This window comes from Simochromis diagramma, unplaced genomic scaffold, assembly GCF_900408965.1.
Source record: "Simochromis diagramma unplaced genomic scaffold, fSimDia1.1 OVJJ01000348.1, whole genome shotgun sequence".
NCBI classification, from domain to species: Eukaryota; Metazoa; Chordata; class Actinopteri; order Cichliformes; family Cichlidae; genus Simochromis; species Simochromis diagramma.
Window position 1 is genome coordinate 1,363,637 of NW_024386755.1, and position 15,828 is coordinate 1,379,464.

Sequence of the window (15,828 nt, forward strand, 5' to 3'; positions counted from 1 at the left end):
AAAAAGAAAAAAAAGTAATAACGACGGCCCGCTAGCATGCTCTACCAAAAATAGTGCTTTGTTGTGTAGCTGACGGACGAAAGCTAAACCAGTTCCACACCACTGAAGTTGCAGCATTTTTACAAACCAATTCTGGTTCATCCGTTTCATTCAACGATCCACTTTCGCCTTTTTCATTCTGTCGCTGCCATGTTTTTTCCGCCATGTGCGTATGAAAACAAAGGCACTGCGCATGTGCGTTTTACCCATATTCTATGGCGATATTTCATTTTCTTATCGTTGCCCAACATTATACCGGTATTACCGTGAACGGTATGATATGGCCCAGCCCTACTGAACAGAACCTTTTGTGCCAGCCTGTCAGAAAAATAATTTCAAAGATTAAAGTGCAGAAAACACAGTGTTGTACTTACGATCTAGTCCGTTAACGTAGCGAATCGACACTTCACAGTGCCCCCACACAGCGCTGACGATAGGATAGAGTCTCTTGCCCTTCAGCCCCCTGAAAGCCACTCCTAAGTACTGTCCATCTACCATGAAGCTCAGCGTGCCTTCATCCATGTCTAGTATCACTGTCAGACAGTCCGGAAGCACAAACGATTCATCTGGCTCCAGGAAAGAGGGATATGTGGGTGCTGATGTGGAAACAGGCCGGTTCTTCCCATCATGGTAGAGTCTGTTCCGACCCAAGTCCCAGCCCCAGGACTCCGAGTCTGAGCCCACCAAGGCTGTGTAGCCCACCGAGTGTAGAGGCGCTTCAGCAGAGGCCACTCCCACAACAGCGTGGGTGCCTCTCTGTCTGGCTGGCCAGTGAATCCTCCATACATGGAGGCCCCTTGTGTATCCCACCTTACCTCGGATACAGTCCGTGCTTTGTGCTACAGGGTGTCTGTGGAACGTCAGCTTGTCATCCTCCTTAACAAAGACATTGAGTGATCGGTCGTCAGGGTTCCAGGCGTGCTGAAGCTGAGTCTCTGGGCTTGCAGGGGGCATGTCCAGCAGCAAGTCCAGCCTAGGTGGCCGACAGAAATCTGGGCCCCGCAGTTCACGTCGAACAGGCCTGTATGATGGCTCTCCACGTACATCGACTGACTTAATGGTTCCAGAGATCTTTTGGCCCATGGTTGGGAAGGTGCAAGGAAGGAAGGGTCAGAGGGGAGGGAAATGGATGGACCAAGGGTGATAATGAGGGGCCGGTAAGTCCTGACGTTACCTCATGGGCGCAATGGTAATGCAGAGTCTGGTTGGAAAGTACCGTCTTCAACCAGGGGAAACAACACTCCTGAAATGTAAGAAAACACAAAATTAATTTAAAAGAGTTAAACATGACACATTCATTTTCAGCTCCTTATTTTTATTCTTGGACTATTTTGTATAAAGCTACTTTAACAGTGTACATCTGATTGGTGCAGCCAGTTAGGTCATCCACTGTCAGGTACTTCATTCAGCTGCCTTTAAAGAGAGTTCCTCATCCCAGTCAGAAACCAGCTGCACTGCTATGGACTGTAGCTGCCAGTGTGCTTGTTGTTCTCTTATGCAGATTCTGTGCATGTACGCGAGCCAATCTAACCAGAACTTTTTTTTTTTTTTTTATTTATTTATATATATATACATACATACATATACACATATATATATACACACACATATATATATACACACACATATATATATATACACATATACACACACACATATATATATATACACATATATACACATATATACACATACATATATATATATATATATATATATATATATATATATATATATATAAATAAAAAAATTAAAAAAAAAAAAGTCACGTGCTGGTCATCAAGGCTGCAAGGCAAAGTGCTGCTGACATTACTGGCAAAGTGCTGCACCGAAAACATCCTAGTGATTGCTTTGTTTGCTAGCAGACTGCCAGGGTTGGCTATAGTATATCATGTTGACCTGCAAACAGTCACTGTCTATTAGTTGGGCAGAGGTAAAACATTATAAAGTGCAAACAGTAAAATTGGGAAGGTTCACCCTAAAGGTAAGCTGCAGCTCTGATACACAGCTTTTACTTTGACGGTTGCATCCATTTCCAATTTTTGTCACTTCAGTTTCACTACAACTCAACAGTGCTAGTAGACTGTTAGTAGTCGGTCACTTACATTTAAACTACAACCACAATACACTGGCAACCAAAGCATACATGCACAAGGAGGCTGCTGGAGGTATACACATTTTTCCCCAAGTGACAGGTGGTTAACCAGGGGTCACTGAGTGGTGTCTTGGCCTGCATGACCGAGGCCTTATTTTCTGCCATCACCCTTCTGCCACACACAACTGATTTTTTTCCCCCCCTCATGACTAGTGGTTGGCAGATGGCCACCATCCTCTCTGTAAACCTGGGGCCTTATTCTCTGGATCTTAAGTTGTCACACATCCATAGTGGGATACAAGTTAGCGTCATAGCGGCCCATGTCTGCAAAACCTCAATATCAAAAGTTACTTTGGTAATGAAAGTGATTTGACATTTGAGTGACATTTAAGTTACACCATGTGGAACTGTTTATTTGCCACTTGATACCTTGGCAGTCATTTGTACACCATGTACCGAGTTTGCAGCAGTCTAAACATGTGACTTGTCTGCCTTTACACTATTATCCAAGAAGCTGAGAAGATGACATCTGGTTCATGGACTGACCCATCTACTACATATTTGGGGAGGGAAAAAAATAACTTTAGAAAGTAAAACACATGACGCACTCAAAAGCACCTACAACATTTTTGATCAAACAATCTGTGAAGAATCATTTAAGAACTCAACTTTAACAGAGAAGGAGAGCCGAATTGCTTAAATTTGCTGCTGACTTCCTGTGAAATCACGCAGGATGCATTCGCTTTTAGCCAATTCCTCCTTCACAAAGCACACAATTGTGACGCAATTCATATTTTATAAGCCTGTAAGAGAACGTAGCATGCTGAGCTTTCCCAGCAAGCAAACTGAAAGCCTGAAGCTACTTCTAAACACAGGTGCAGAGTTTCCCTCGAATGACTTGGCTGTTCCAAATATTTTGCACTGGCATTACTCCGTGCGCAATCCCTCCACAGTGTTTTTCACACTCCCCTAGAGTTTCTGAGGAAACAACTCTGCAGGGTTCTTCCAGGGAAAGTACAGAATAATAACTAGTAGTGACCCACCAAGGGAGACAGTCATAGATGTGAGTAAAACAGATGAAGAGATCATGAAACTTTTAACACAGTTAAATGCAGCTTAAATCCTTCCAAAGTAATAGTCAACAAATGAAACTAATTTGCTAATCTTTTGATTTTGAACAACTCTGTCTCATTTTTTTCCCTATTCTCAGTTTTAAGCCTGATCTTAAAAGTAGAGTATGTCTGTCTCCTGAATCCAAACTGGGAGCTGGTTCCACAGAAAGCTTTCAGAAGCCTGAAAAACTGAAGGCTCTGCCTCCCACTCGACTTTCAAATACACCAGGAAGTACTTTGTTAGGATAAGGAAAAGTAAAGTCTTTACAATATGATGGGACCTCATTATTTAAAATGTTGTATGTCACGAGAGGAATTATGAATTTAACAGGGAGCCACTGAAGTAGTAAATGGCCTGTATTTGTATAGCGCTTTACTTAGTCCCCAAGGACCCCAAAAGCGCTTTACACTACATTCAGACACACACACACACACGATGGCAAGCTACATTGTAGCCACAGATGCCCTGGGGAGCACTGACAGAGGCGAGGCTGCCAAACACTGGCACCACCGGGTCCTCTGACCACCACCAGTAGGCAACGGGTGAAGGGTCTTGCCCAAGGACACAACGACTGAGACTGTCCAAGCCGGGGCTCGAACCTGAAAGACATATCCTGGTCAACAATGACTTAAAGATTCCTCACAGCATCACTGGAGACCAGAGTAATGCCATCTAAAGTAAATATCTGGTTTAAAAAACAAAACAAAAACAGCCGAGTACAAAAACCTCAGCTTAGAAGCAGGAAATCGGAGGTCATCCATGCCTGTAGTTTGACTAGTTGATTTGTATCATCTGGATTTGTGGATAGCATTTACATTTGGTATTTAGATTCCAATTTGTGTTCTAATCTCTGTAGTAAAACAGAGGAATGTCATCTGTTGAAATTGAGTGAAACAGTAGTACTGATAAATTAAAACCTTTCATTTTGAGATCCAAACAATGAAAATGCTTACTTTTATGTATTGGTAGGAGGTTGGGGTTGTTTAGTGTCCCTTTCAGGAAGAGATTAATTGTGAGCCAATTTTGACCATATTCATTTAAAAATATATATCTTGTAGACCAAAAGCTCTTTCCTCCTTCATTCTGAAATAAACCATGTAAGTTTGGGCTGTTAGGGAAGCACAAAAGCATGCCAGTATAGGAAAGGAGTGACTTACAACTGATAACAAAGGCATAATGATGAAATGATGGAAAATCAAATTGCCAAGCTATACATCGGATCCCAGGAAAAAAAGGAAAATTCTCAAATTTTTCGCTCGTTTCATGTTAGTGTCTAAATATCACAAAGTAAACATGAATTGCAGAAGTAAAAGGAGACATGAGATCCAAGAAAAATGTCACAGTGATGAATAAGCAGCCGTTCCGACAACACTCTCCACATGCACATTTAATGACAGTTTCATTTGCAGAACCTCCATTATGACTACAATCCATGAAGAGAGACAAGCTCCCCATTTCCATATTAATTACTTGCAACCAATGTTCCCTCTAATTTTTCACGTGTCTGAGCGAACACACAAACTCCCTGAGCGATCCCACGGACCACTGTGAGCGACATCAGACGTGTGCACTGTGGTCACGCCGGCATCTAATCCATCCAAGTTACATGGTTTATTTAAATAATCAAATTACAGCATTTACATTTATGTTAGACTACTTTTAAACTGCTTTAGCCCATTTACAATGAAAATGTAAAAAATAAAAATCTAGCCATTGGCCTGTGTACTATGTTAACACTAGGGGTGCAACGATATTCGTATCGATATTGAACCGTTCGATACAGTGCTTTCGGTTCGGTACGCATATGTATCGAACAATACAACATTTGTAATTTATTTTATCAATTTTCCTTCTGACGATGCTGTCTGTGTTGAGCGCTCAGTGAATCTGCGTTCGACTACTCCGCCTAGGCTGCACTGTCGAGCGCAGATCCACTGAGCGCTCAACACAGACAGCATAGTCAGAAGGAAGAGCGCAGGGCAAGCTAGCGAGACAGAAGTTAATCTCTACTTGCAACATTCAGATCTGGCGTTTGGAATTATTTTGGTTTTCATGTGACGTATGACCCTGAAGGTAAGCGAGTCATGGACTAAAGTAAAACAGTATGTTGGATGTGCCATGCAATGCTCAATTACATTGGTGTGAACTAGTGTGTTAGCGCAGTTAGCTCGTTAACGTGTTTGCCGTCTAGCCCCATGCACGGAGCGATCGGCGGTAGCTCGTTAACGGAGATTTGCCGTGTTGTGGCGTTAAGGTCATTTCAACGAGATTAACCTGAAAGCACTAGTGGGAACAACGAATATGACTGCACATTTACGCCGACATCATCCTAGTGCAAAGACAAGTGGAAGCAGACAAAAAAAAGCAAGCATGCTACTAACTTTAGCCGAGTCATTTAGACAGCTGTTAGCACATGATTCTCCTTATGCTGCTGAGAATATAGCCCAGAAGAAGCGGATAGTATAGCTTAGATTTTGGAAAGAGCCATTTCTCTGTAATAAACTCTCTTTTCCAAAGATGAGTGATTCCTCAATCAGATACAGGGCTTGCAATATCGCTAGCCCGACGTCCCGGAGCTAGCGATTTTTTCAGTCGGGCTACCAAAATCTATCTCTTCCCTGCCCGTCGGGCTATTGTAGGAAAAATATATGTCAATGCTTTTGCATTCTTTCAGAAATGTAGCTGGGTAATTATGTCATTGGCATCGGTGAGCCACTGTCAATATGTGACATATTGAAGTCGCGTTTGAATTTGCGCTTGTTTTTTTGCTTTCACTTTGCAATCGTGCGAACTGTGTATAGAGAGCGACAGCACTGATCTGTGAGTGATGATAATTTGTGCACCAATTCCTCTGACATAGTCTTATCAATCGTTAGCTTACTATGCAAACATGACAAGTGAAATCTCCCGCAGCAAGCTTAAACATGTGAGAGGTTGATCGCGCAGAGAATCGCTGAGCTTATGTGAGTGAGCGTGTAAAAGCATTTCAGTTCTGCTGAGCCAAATAAGACAGGTCAGGGTGAAGAAGTGACAGCCAAAGAAAAGCTTACCACAAAACGGAGAAGTTATGACAAATCAGACTATAAGGCAAAAAGAAAGTGCAGCTTTATGGTTTCATGGACAAAAGAATTTCTGTGGCTGCAATATGACGAGCTATATAACCAGGGCTGCACATAAGTGGTCCGCAGGTGCGCATTCGCTGTCAAAATAAAAAACACGCACAAGGGTTAGGGTTAAATTTAAAAACTGTACTTTTGAGTTAAAATATATATTTATAATTTTAATAAATGACAAATTAAAAATGCATGAACATTTTTTTTGTATCGAAAAAATATCGAACCGTGACACCAAAGTATCGAACCGAACCGAACCGTGAATTTTGTGTATCGTTGCACCCCTAGTTAACACTATTGGAAGTAAAAAATAACTTTAACTCCAATTTCAAAAACAACTTTCTTTTTTATAAAGCTCTGACTTGTATTATGAGTCTGTGGTCTGTGAGAGAGTCCTGTAACTCTGTCTGCAAAATATAGTATGTAATGACCAATGTTGGGTAAATAATTATATAGTTACTCCTCAAAAAAGTAACTCAGTTTGGCAAACAACAATGTTTTTTGCAGCTATTTTTTTTAATTTTTTTATTAAATGCAGCCAAGGCATTTTTAAATAAACATTTCAAACTATTTACAGAACAATCAGCTGTTCTGCATCAAAGTTGATGCCACACAAATTATTTGTGCCACTCCAAAAAATAATTTGTCCACTATGAGATAAAGGAGAACAACAGCCTGATACCTGCAGGCCTGACAACAGGAGATATATCACTCCTGTAATATTCAGCAGTCGCCTCATTGTTCTGAGACACACACACACACACACACACACACACACCCCAAATCTATTGACTACACTATTCAATTCAATTTTATTTATATAGCGCCAAATCACAACATAAGTCGCCTCAAGGCGCTTCATAGATACAGAGAAAAACCCAACAATCATATGACCCTCTATGAGCAAGCACTTTGGCGACAGTGGGAAGGAAAAACTCCCTTTTAACAGGAAGAAACCTCCGGCAGAACCAGGCTCAGGGAGGGGCGGGGCCATCTGCTGCGACCGGTTGGGGTGAGAGAAGGAAGACAGGATAAAGACATGCTGTGGAAGAGAGACAGAGGTTAATAACAGATATGATTCAATGCAGAGAGGTCTGTTAACACATAGTGAGTGAGAAAGGTGACTGGAAAGGAAAAACTCAATGCATCATGGGAATCCCCCGGCAGCCTACGTCTATTGCAGCATAACTAAGGGAGGATTCAGGGTCACCTGGTCCAGCCCTAACTATATGCTTTAGCAAAAAGGAAAGTTTTAAGCCTAGTCTTAAAAGTAGAGATAGTGTCTGTCTCCTGAATCCAAACTGGAAGCTGGTTCCACAGAAGAGGGGCCTGAAAACTGAAGGCTCTCCCTCCCATTCTACTTTTAAATACTCTAGGAACAACAAGTAGGCCTGCAGAGCGAGAGCAAAGTGCTCTAACAGGGTGATATGGTACTACAAGGTCATTACGATAAGATGGGGCCTGATTATTTAAGACCTTGTATGTTAGGAGCAGGATTTTGAATTCAATTCTGGATTTAACAGGAAGCCAAAGGGAAGCCAATACAGGAGAAATATGCTCTCTCTTTCTAGTCCCTGTCAGGACTCTTGCTGCAGCATTTTGGATTAGCTGAAGGCTTTTCAGCGAGTTTTTTGGACATCCTGATAATAATGAATTACAGTCGTCCAGCCTGGAAGTAATAAATGCATGAACTAGTTTTTCAGCGTCACTCTGAGACAGGATATTTCTAATTTTAGAGATGTTGCGCAAATGGAAGAAAGCAGTCTTACATATTTGTTTAATACACTACACACCAACTACATAAGATTTGCGCTAAACGTCTCAAATCTCTCACATCTCAAAACACCACCGTCACTCCTAAAACTTCCCCCCGTTTCTAAACCACTAAATGCCATGTTGCCATGTCATTTTTTGATTGGTCGACATGGTACTTTTTTCGACCAATAGGAAAGGGTGGGGGTGTTTTTGGTTTTGTTCTTGCTACCATGCAGAGAGTGCTTTCGAGCCTTTTTCTTATAAAACGCCGTTTTTACCGTTTCTTCCCGCAGTAAATATAAACAACGACAGTATTCAGGAAGAAAACCAAACATTGCATATTTTTTTTAATGACAACTCTGGTTTTACGTGGCCTATCAACACAATTTAAAAACTGGTATAAAGTCCACACTTTTTCCGTCAATTGTTCCGTCTGTCCTGTTCACATCTCCAATGGTTGTACACGTTATCATTATCGTGGCTTCACTCCACATCAGCCACGCCGCTTTGCTAGCTAACACACATAAGGTGTGTGTCGGCACATAAGGACGCTGTCATAGCCTGTCAACGACGTTGATTGGCTGCGTATACGAATGTGAATCGCATTATTGGCTGGACTATGGGATAAGGTGGGATCGTTCCAATCCCATACAGGAGCAGCCAGTCACTTACTGACCAACACTGCAAAACAGAATTGTTAAAGTATTAATTTTAATTTCAATTCAGGTTAGATTTTTTTTTGTGCGCAAAGCAGATTTTCTGTGTGCAGAGACCGTGCCAGCAGTGCACAATTGCGCACGTACGCAGCTTAGAGGGAACATTGCTTGCAACTACCAAATATGCCACATGGAACCAGTTCCAGACAAATGAGGGGTCTATTTAATACGGGGCTGCAACGATTCATCAAGTAACTCAACTACTTTTAAAAAAAAAAAAAAAAAAAAAAAAAAAAAAAAAAAGGCACACACAGTCTGAGAGTTTCTTCTAATGTTTGAAATGAATTCAAACTATGTGTTTGGTTACAGTAGGACATGACAGATGACATGGCAAGAGCATCAGTCAGTGCCCTGTATTTAAATATTTGGTTCACTGGTACTCGACAAGTATTGCTACTCTTGTACAAATAACATTTGGATAAAAGTGTAACTGACAGAGTTAAGCACAGCCACCCAGTCCTTATGAGAATGATTAATCTAAGCATGGGACAGCTTAAATATTTTACATTTTCTTTTAAAACTTACATTCTTAACAAACCTCAGTCCTGTTGTTACAAATGTATTCAGTTATTATCTTGGTTTAACATTCCTTTACTCAATCCTCTGCCAAAGTGTTAGTGGCAGATCACCGCCTGCTAGATCCCACCTAACAGACAATGATCTTGGCTTGCTGTGATGTAAGGATCATTCAAACAGTTCTGGGCAGCCTCTCATCCAAAACAGTTCCTTGTGGCTTCAAATACCAATATAGAACCAGTCATAGCATCAGCACTGAGGCTTCACAATACAGGGGGTATTTTCAGGTGAAGTCATTCATGAACACACAAAGATAAATGCTAATTTGTGCCAAATAACACTCTCGGAAACTAAAACTGAAGCACCAACTCCATGGAGGCTTAAAAAAAAAAAAAAGCTCCAATAGGAAACAATAACACAATATTATAACAATAGGTTATAATATTGTGTGGTATAACAGTCGCAGGGTCCACTTTAGTGACTTGAATTATCAGCGATGAGGCCTAGCTACACCTCCTTGTGTCAGTCAATGAAAAAGGGAATATGACAGTTTTATTTTTATACGGACAAACCAAAGAAAGTGAGTTTAAGTCATGCTAGAACTTCACCGTTTTATTTCATTGACTGAAACTTTTGCAAAATGCTGACAGCCTGAAATCACTGCAGCACAGACAAAAAGACCTTTAGAAACTGAGTACTGGATGAGCCACACAGCAGCCTTACCAACAGAGAGTCACTTCAGTCAGAGACTGAAGGAGGCACAAATAAGAGGTCAAAAGACAGAAGTAGCCTGTGATTACAGGAAGAGACGTCTTACCATGAAAGCATTTCTACCAACAGTCAGGCGGCTCTCACACTGCAATGTGAACACGCAATCACAGCAGCCAAGCAGAAGAGTGGGAATAGCTGCTCCTCAGTCTCTAGTCCAAAATGAGGTCAGCACACAGTCAACAGCCAGACGAGTGTGGGACAGGGCAGAGACAGACAAGAAGAGTATGTGTGTGTATTTCGGTAAGTCTGCGAGTTCCTGCTTGTGAGGCAAGGATAGGGAAAAAAAACAGATTGGCTCCAGTTCCCAGGCCAAGACAGGAAAACAGCTGCTTGAGGGAGGAGGGAAGACAGAGAGAGGGAGGGGGAAGTGTGGGGCTTAGTGTGGAGCACGCTCAACGTCTTTCCTGAGCAGTTTAAAAGAAAAGAAACACACACACACACACACACACACACACACACACACGTAGAAGAAAGGATGGCGGAAAGAAATGTGGGCGCACACATACACACCGTGATCCTTCATTTGCTGATTACCAGTTCATTTCCACTGGATTCAGCTTCGCTGCCCAGCTTTTGTTTAGACATTTTATTGAAATATTGCACTCGTGTCTAGACAATAAAGTTGTGAATGTTAGACTATAAAAACTTGTACACACTAGATAACATTTCGAGACATAACATACACACTGCAGAGTCTACTAGATCAAGTGCCAAGGAGTGACTTCCAGGAATCCAGCAGTGAGTTCGATTCAACTGACAACAACAACAACAACAACAACAACAACAACAACTACTAACATCAAGCAGACTGTGTGAAAGCTCAGAGAAAGTGATTGCTGAAATCTCAAACTCACATTTCAACGATTGTCGTCTCCATGTGGAGTCTTTTTTAAATTTTTTATTTTTAAAATTCGCTATATTTTACAACTTAACCGTGTATTGTCACTTGATCCAAGCTGAAAGTAAACAAACCTTGCCTCAGTTAGATTCATAGTACATTCACACTTGTATGTACAGTCTTTATACATCCCACTAACACTATTGCACAATACCGAATGCCAATACTAGCATTTACTTTAGAACCTGGGGCTTACGCATCTCTGACATTTGCTATTCATCACGATGAGAACAGTCAGTCGTCCCGTCACTACATAAAAATACAGATTTCAGGGTCATGTTGCGACAAGTACTGAAGAAATCATCAAATAGAAACTACTGGAGGCATGTGCTGACTGCCAGGTGAGGTTGAAAGTGTTTTAAATGTTTTTACCAAACTTCTCCTTTGTATCTATAAGAGCAGATACCTGTAACTGAGTGCAGAAGCGCCACTCACCTGCTATTCAAACCTTCTGTTTTTTGAGCTGAAGCCAATCAGAAGAAAGTTGGCTTAAAGGTAGTAGAAACAATTCAGACCGTAGATGAAGCGACTGTTCCCAGTAGATAAATAATGACCATTCACTTGCAGAGTTCAAAAATTTAAATATGCGACTGGAAATCAGTATAACACCTGCCCTTAAAGTCAGCACAAACAGAGTTTTTCCCAGCCTTTTATGATGTGGTTTTATAAGAGTTCAAGCCTATAAGTCAAACCTACACTTCAATGCAGTGTTAGATATTTACCATGTCTATTTACATTAAGCTGGCTCTTTCCTCATCTTCTCTCGTCTGCTAGGTTCTGACACCATCCCCCGCTCTCTACCTCTTCACCATGCCTCTCTTCCTCTCATCTTTCTCCCCTGAGAGACAAGAAAGCCCTCCTCTCACTTATCCCCCCCTTCCCGACAGGCATTCCTCACTGCCTGCTTTTAGTCTTCTGCTGAATTCTGCATACATTAACACAATACCACAAAAAGAAAGAAAGAAATTGCACACTCACCACATTCATAACATATTCAACAACATCCACACTTAAGGCTGCCAGTGCTTGCCGTGGAACTACCTTGTTATAGCACGTCCTTGTATATGCATAAGAGTGCAGCAAGAGGTTGATGGTTCATGTAGACACCATGAGGGTGGGCCACAACTCTGTCAACATCCCATTTTGATTTAAGGGTGCAAATTATTATGGAAGGAGTGAACACTTCAATCAATTACAAACATAATGAACTGACAGGGGCAGACACACGGATTGGGGGAAACTGCAGTGAAACTGAAATAAGACAAGTGAGGTTAATGAATAAGTGGAAATAAATGAGCAAGGGCGAAGTGGATAAGCAAAGCAAAACAAAAAAAACAAAACAAGTACATTGGTGTTTACGGATCCAAATCAGCATTACAAAAATTTTTTCCCCAAATCTATTGCCTTTCTTCCTCAAAGGAAGAGATGGAGGACTTTATAGGATACAGATCAAAGATTCCTGTTGGCCAAGATAGTGGAGTGGTCAATAATAGGCCCATTTGCAGCCACCAGCCGAAGACAACTATCAGTTTGCTGTCTCCCAGTCTCCGTTTACTCAGGAAAAGAATCTGATGGCAACCACGTGTTGGAAGCAGGAGCCAAAGCTAACCCTCTTTGAGAAACTAGGTCTTTGTTTGTGTGTGCGCGCGCGTGCGCGTGCACACACACACACACACACACACGATTGTGGTCATCTTGATGTTTTAAGTTCAGATCTCATTGGATACTGACTATTTAACACTTTAATAAGCAAAACACAGAACTGCACATATCTGTGGAGTCAGACTGGAAATCTGGCAGCATCACTCTCATGCTTTCATACATGCGTAAACCCTGCTCATGCAGACTGCCCTTTTAACATGGCTCGGAAATAGGTTGTGCACACATTACAAGTTGCGCAAAATAAAGCCAGAGAAAATACTGGCTATTATTTAACACTCGACATCCAACTACACCAAACAAGGTCTGGGACTATTCTGGCTAGCTTGATAAAGGGATCTACTGTAAGTACCCCAGTCAATTAATGTGTAAAAGAGGGAGAATGACAGGGTAGTTCAAGTCACCGAGTTCACTTTAAAATACTGTGTCCTGATGAGGAAATTGCAGTTGTAGTGGAGAGTCATTCAGGAGCTGAATAGCAACACAGACAGTAGTTTCTGAAATAAACCTAAAATATATATTTGATGAATAATACAAAAACTAAATGACAATAAAAGTAATTTTACACCCATTTTTCCCCAAGGAGCCATCTAAACGGTCATGATTAAAACCGCACACAAAAAAACAAAAAAAAAAAAAAAAAAAAAAAAAAAAAAACCACACACACAACCCACAACAACAACAACAGGGTTTTCTTCTTTTAAAGTGGATCACCTCATTCCACAAGTGGTGCCAACTCCCAGTAAAAAGTAACTAAGCTTTGGCTTGAATGTGCTTTTAGAATAGTCACGTTGTTACCACATCTTTATTTCAGTTTTGCCCAATCTCAACCAGTATCAGCACTTTAGATGTGCCTATTTCCATCATCTCTGCATAAATGTTTTATATACACAGTATTTCAATACTGCTACAACCTATAACCTACAGTCTGAATTTTGATTCTGCAAATCGGCCAATGGAATCTGCAATATATGTTAACGCAAACCTTTGGTTTCAGTGTCGTGACCAAGTCTAAATCTCCCAACCACCTTAACTATTCCTTGATCTAGACAGTAACTTCCTTGCAAGTGTGATGTACTTCACAGAGAATTAATATAAATATTGTAAAGATAGGCCAGATCTGTGATACACCTTTCAAGTAATCTAATCCTCTGTAACTTCATACAGTGCGCCTCCATCACGCTCAAGTGTGCTCAACAATTGAGCCGGTGACGTAGCCTTCCACAGAATGTAACCCTAACCAAAATTCTGAGACTGTAGTGCATATCAGCTGCTTTTGGGTTAGGAGCTGTTGAAAAATTTATCAGCAGCCACCGCAGCTCAGTTTTCCAGTTCCTACAGGTAAGTCCAAACCAGGCTGATTAGGTTTCCACCGCTGGGCTCTGGTTTGGGACGAAGATCACTGAAATATGTCTGTCTTCACGTCAGCAACAATCAGCCACTTTCTAGCAAGTGATATGCCTTTGTTTGATAATGACAAAGGCTCCCTGTGCCGATGGAGTCACCGTGTATTCAGTCTTTGCTGACAGGAAAGACTTTTTCCCCTAGCTGCCAATAATAAACACAATGCACGGCTTTGACTTGCTTTGAATAAACAAAACGCAGCCTTTAATGAAGGAAGATTAGGGTTGAATGTGAGATTGGAAACTAACCTCTTAATCCATCTGAGTGCAAACTCCTTGACAAAAATGCATCTCTGCCAGGTCAAAAGGGAATAGTGTGGGGTGGTGGGAGTGAGGGTCACACAATGAAGTCTTTGTTATTTCCTGTTGAGATAAAACAGGTTAAGGTTGGATTAGTGTGATGTACAGAACTAAATGTTGTCTTTGTGGTCACTAATTAACAGTCCCTTTACTGTAGCCGAGGAAATGGTGCTATTAATATGATAAACAATAGATGGCAGATCATGTTAATGAGCTCAAACATTAAACACTCAAAAGGACAATTAGAGGCAACAGGCAGGCAGCGTTTTGCATTATACATTCAAGGATCACTAAAGTGCTGCTGGATGATCTCATGAGAAAGGCCGTTTGTTTGGGTCCAGCTCAAATTCAGGCCAACATGAAGGGATCGGAAATAAGAGGACGGTGACAAAGAGATAAGAAAGGAAGAGGAAAGGGGGAGGGGGTTCTGGTCTGATGAATATTTATGAGCCTGTGCAATCTTAATGTTCATCAAATTTTAAGACTGTGCGTCTTCAAACATAAAAAAAATAATAAAAAAAAAAAAAAAAAGCAAAGGGGATGGTGTTTTAAAAGTATCCTGTGGATACACCAGTTCTCTGGCAGTGCAATGGAGCCATTTCTTTATGAGTGGGTCTCTGGCGTTTTGCATGCCATGTGCGGGCCTGTGTACACGGGTGACGTAATATGCATTCTTGCCAATGGTTTCACACTATTTGAGTGATCAACAGGGGCCAGAATGTGCCAAGAGACGCAGCAATGCGCCAGCAAAGACATTGAAGAGGAGGACTGCAAGCTAGACGCTGATGTAAACAAAGCAGAATCTGAGATGTTCGAAATGGCAAATGTTTAATGAGGAAGAAAATAGAACCCGTGCCTTTGTTAGGCACCGGGAAGAAACGGCAACAGTGACAGGGAAGGTACACAACTTCAGTTTTATTAATCAGTGTATAAAATGGCTTATGGTTTGTCCACAAAAAGGCACAAAAATATTTTGTTCATGACATTCGACAAAAGAAAAGTGGAATGACTTCTCATTCTACAGACTGAAATCAGACCATTTTCAGTCTTACACATTAGATCTTGGTAGTGGGGACAGAAGTTGTAAATTCTCCAGCACCTGCCTCATTGCTCAAAACATCTTCAACGGATCCTACTCAGAAAATCCTTTTATATACAGAGGAGCAGCAGCTCTACAGTGACTGACATCCTCACCCCATTGTCAAGGGTGAGCCGAGACAACCTTTGGAAGAAGCTCATTTCTGCTTGTATCCTTGATCTTTTTCCAGTCACTACTCACACCTCGTTGCCATGGGTGAATGGAGGAACTTACACACTCTGCTCCCTCTTCGCCTCAAAAGACCAGTACACATCCACTGTGCTCTGCCGATCCATCTACTCTCCACCACTCATAAACAAGACCCAGAGGTGCTTGAACTTCTTCACTCGAGGCAGATCAGAGCAGTCAGTG

The 15,828-nt window shown here is 41.4% G+C and overlaps 1 protein-coding gene across 5 annotated transcripts in view; it reads right to left on the reverse strand.

The window, feature by feature from the left end:
- The window catches only part of LOC120729265 (SPRY domain-containing SOCS box protein 4-like), a 48,874-nt gene that overhangs the window by 15,439 nt on the left and 17,607 nt on the right, over positions 1 to 15,828 (reverse strand). For 2 of the 5 annotated variants that reach the window (XM_040024794.1, XM_040024802.1), the window contains exons 2-3: positions 14,328 to 14,441; positions 414 to 1,282 (exon numbers count right to left, since the gene is read on the reverse strand). In XM_040024794.1, the coding sequence (XP_039880728.1) occupies positions 414 to 1,122 (709 nt within the window). In that variant the 5' untranslated portion in view covers positions 1,123 to 1,282; positions 14,328 to 14,441. Of the gene's footprint in view, positions 1 to 413; positions 1,283 to 10,164; positions 13,255 to 14,327; positions 14,442 to 15,828 lie in introns of those variants that run through there. The other 3 variants (XM_040024811.1, XM_040024817.1, XM_040024823.1) reach the window with 2 other exon arrangements.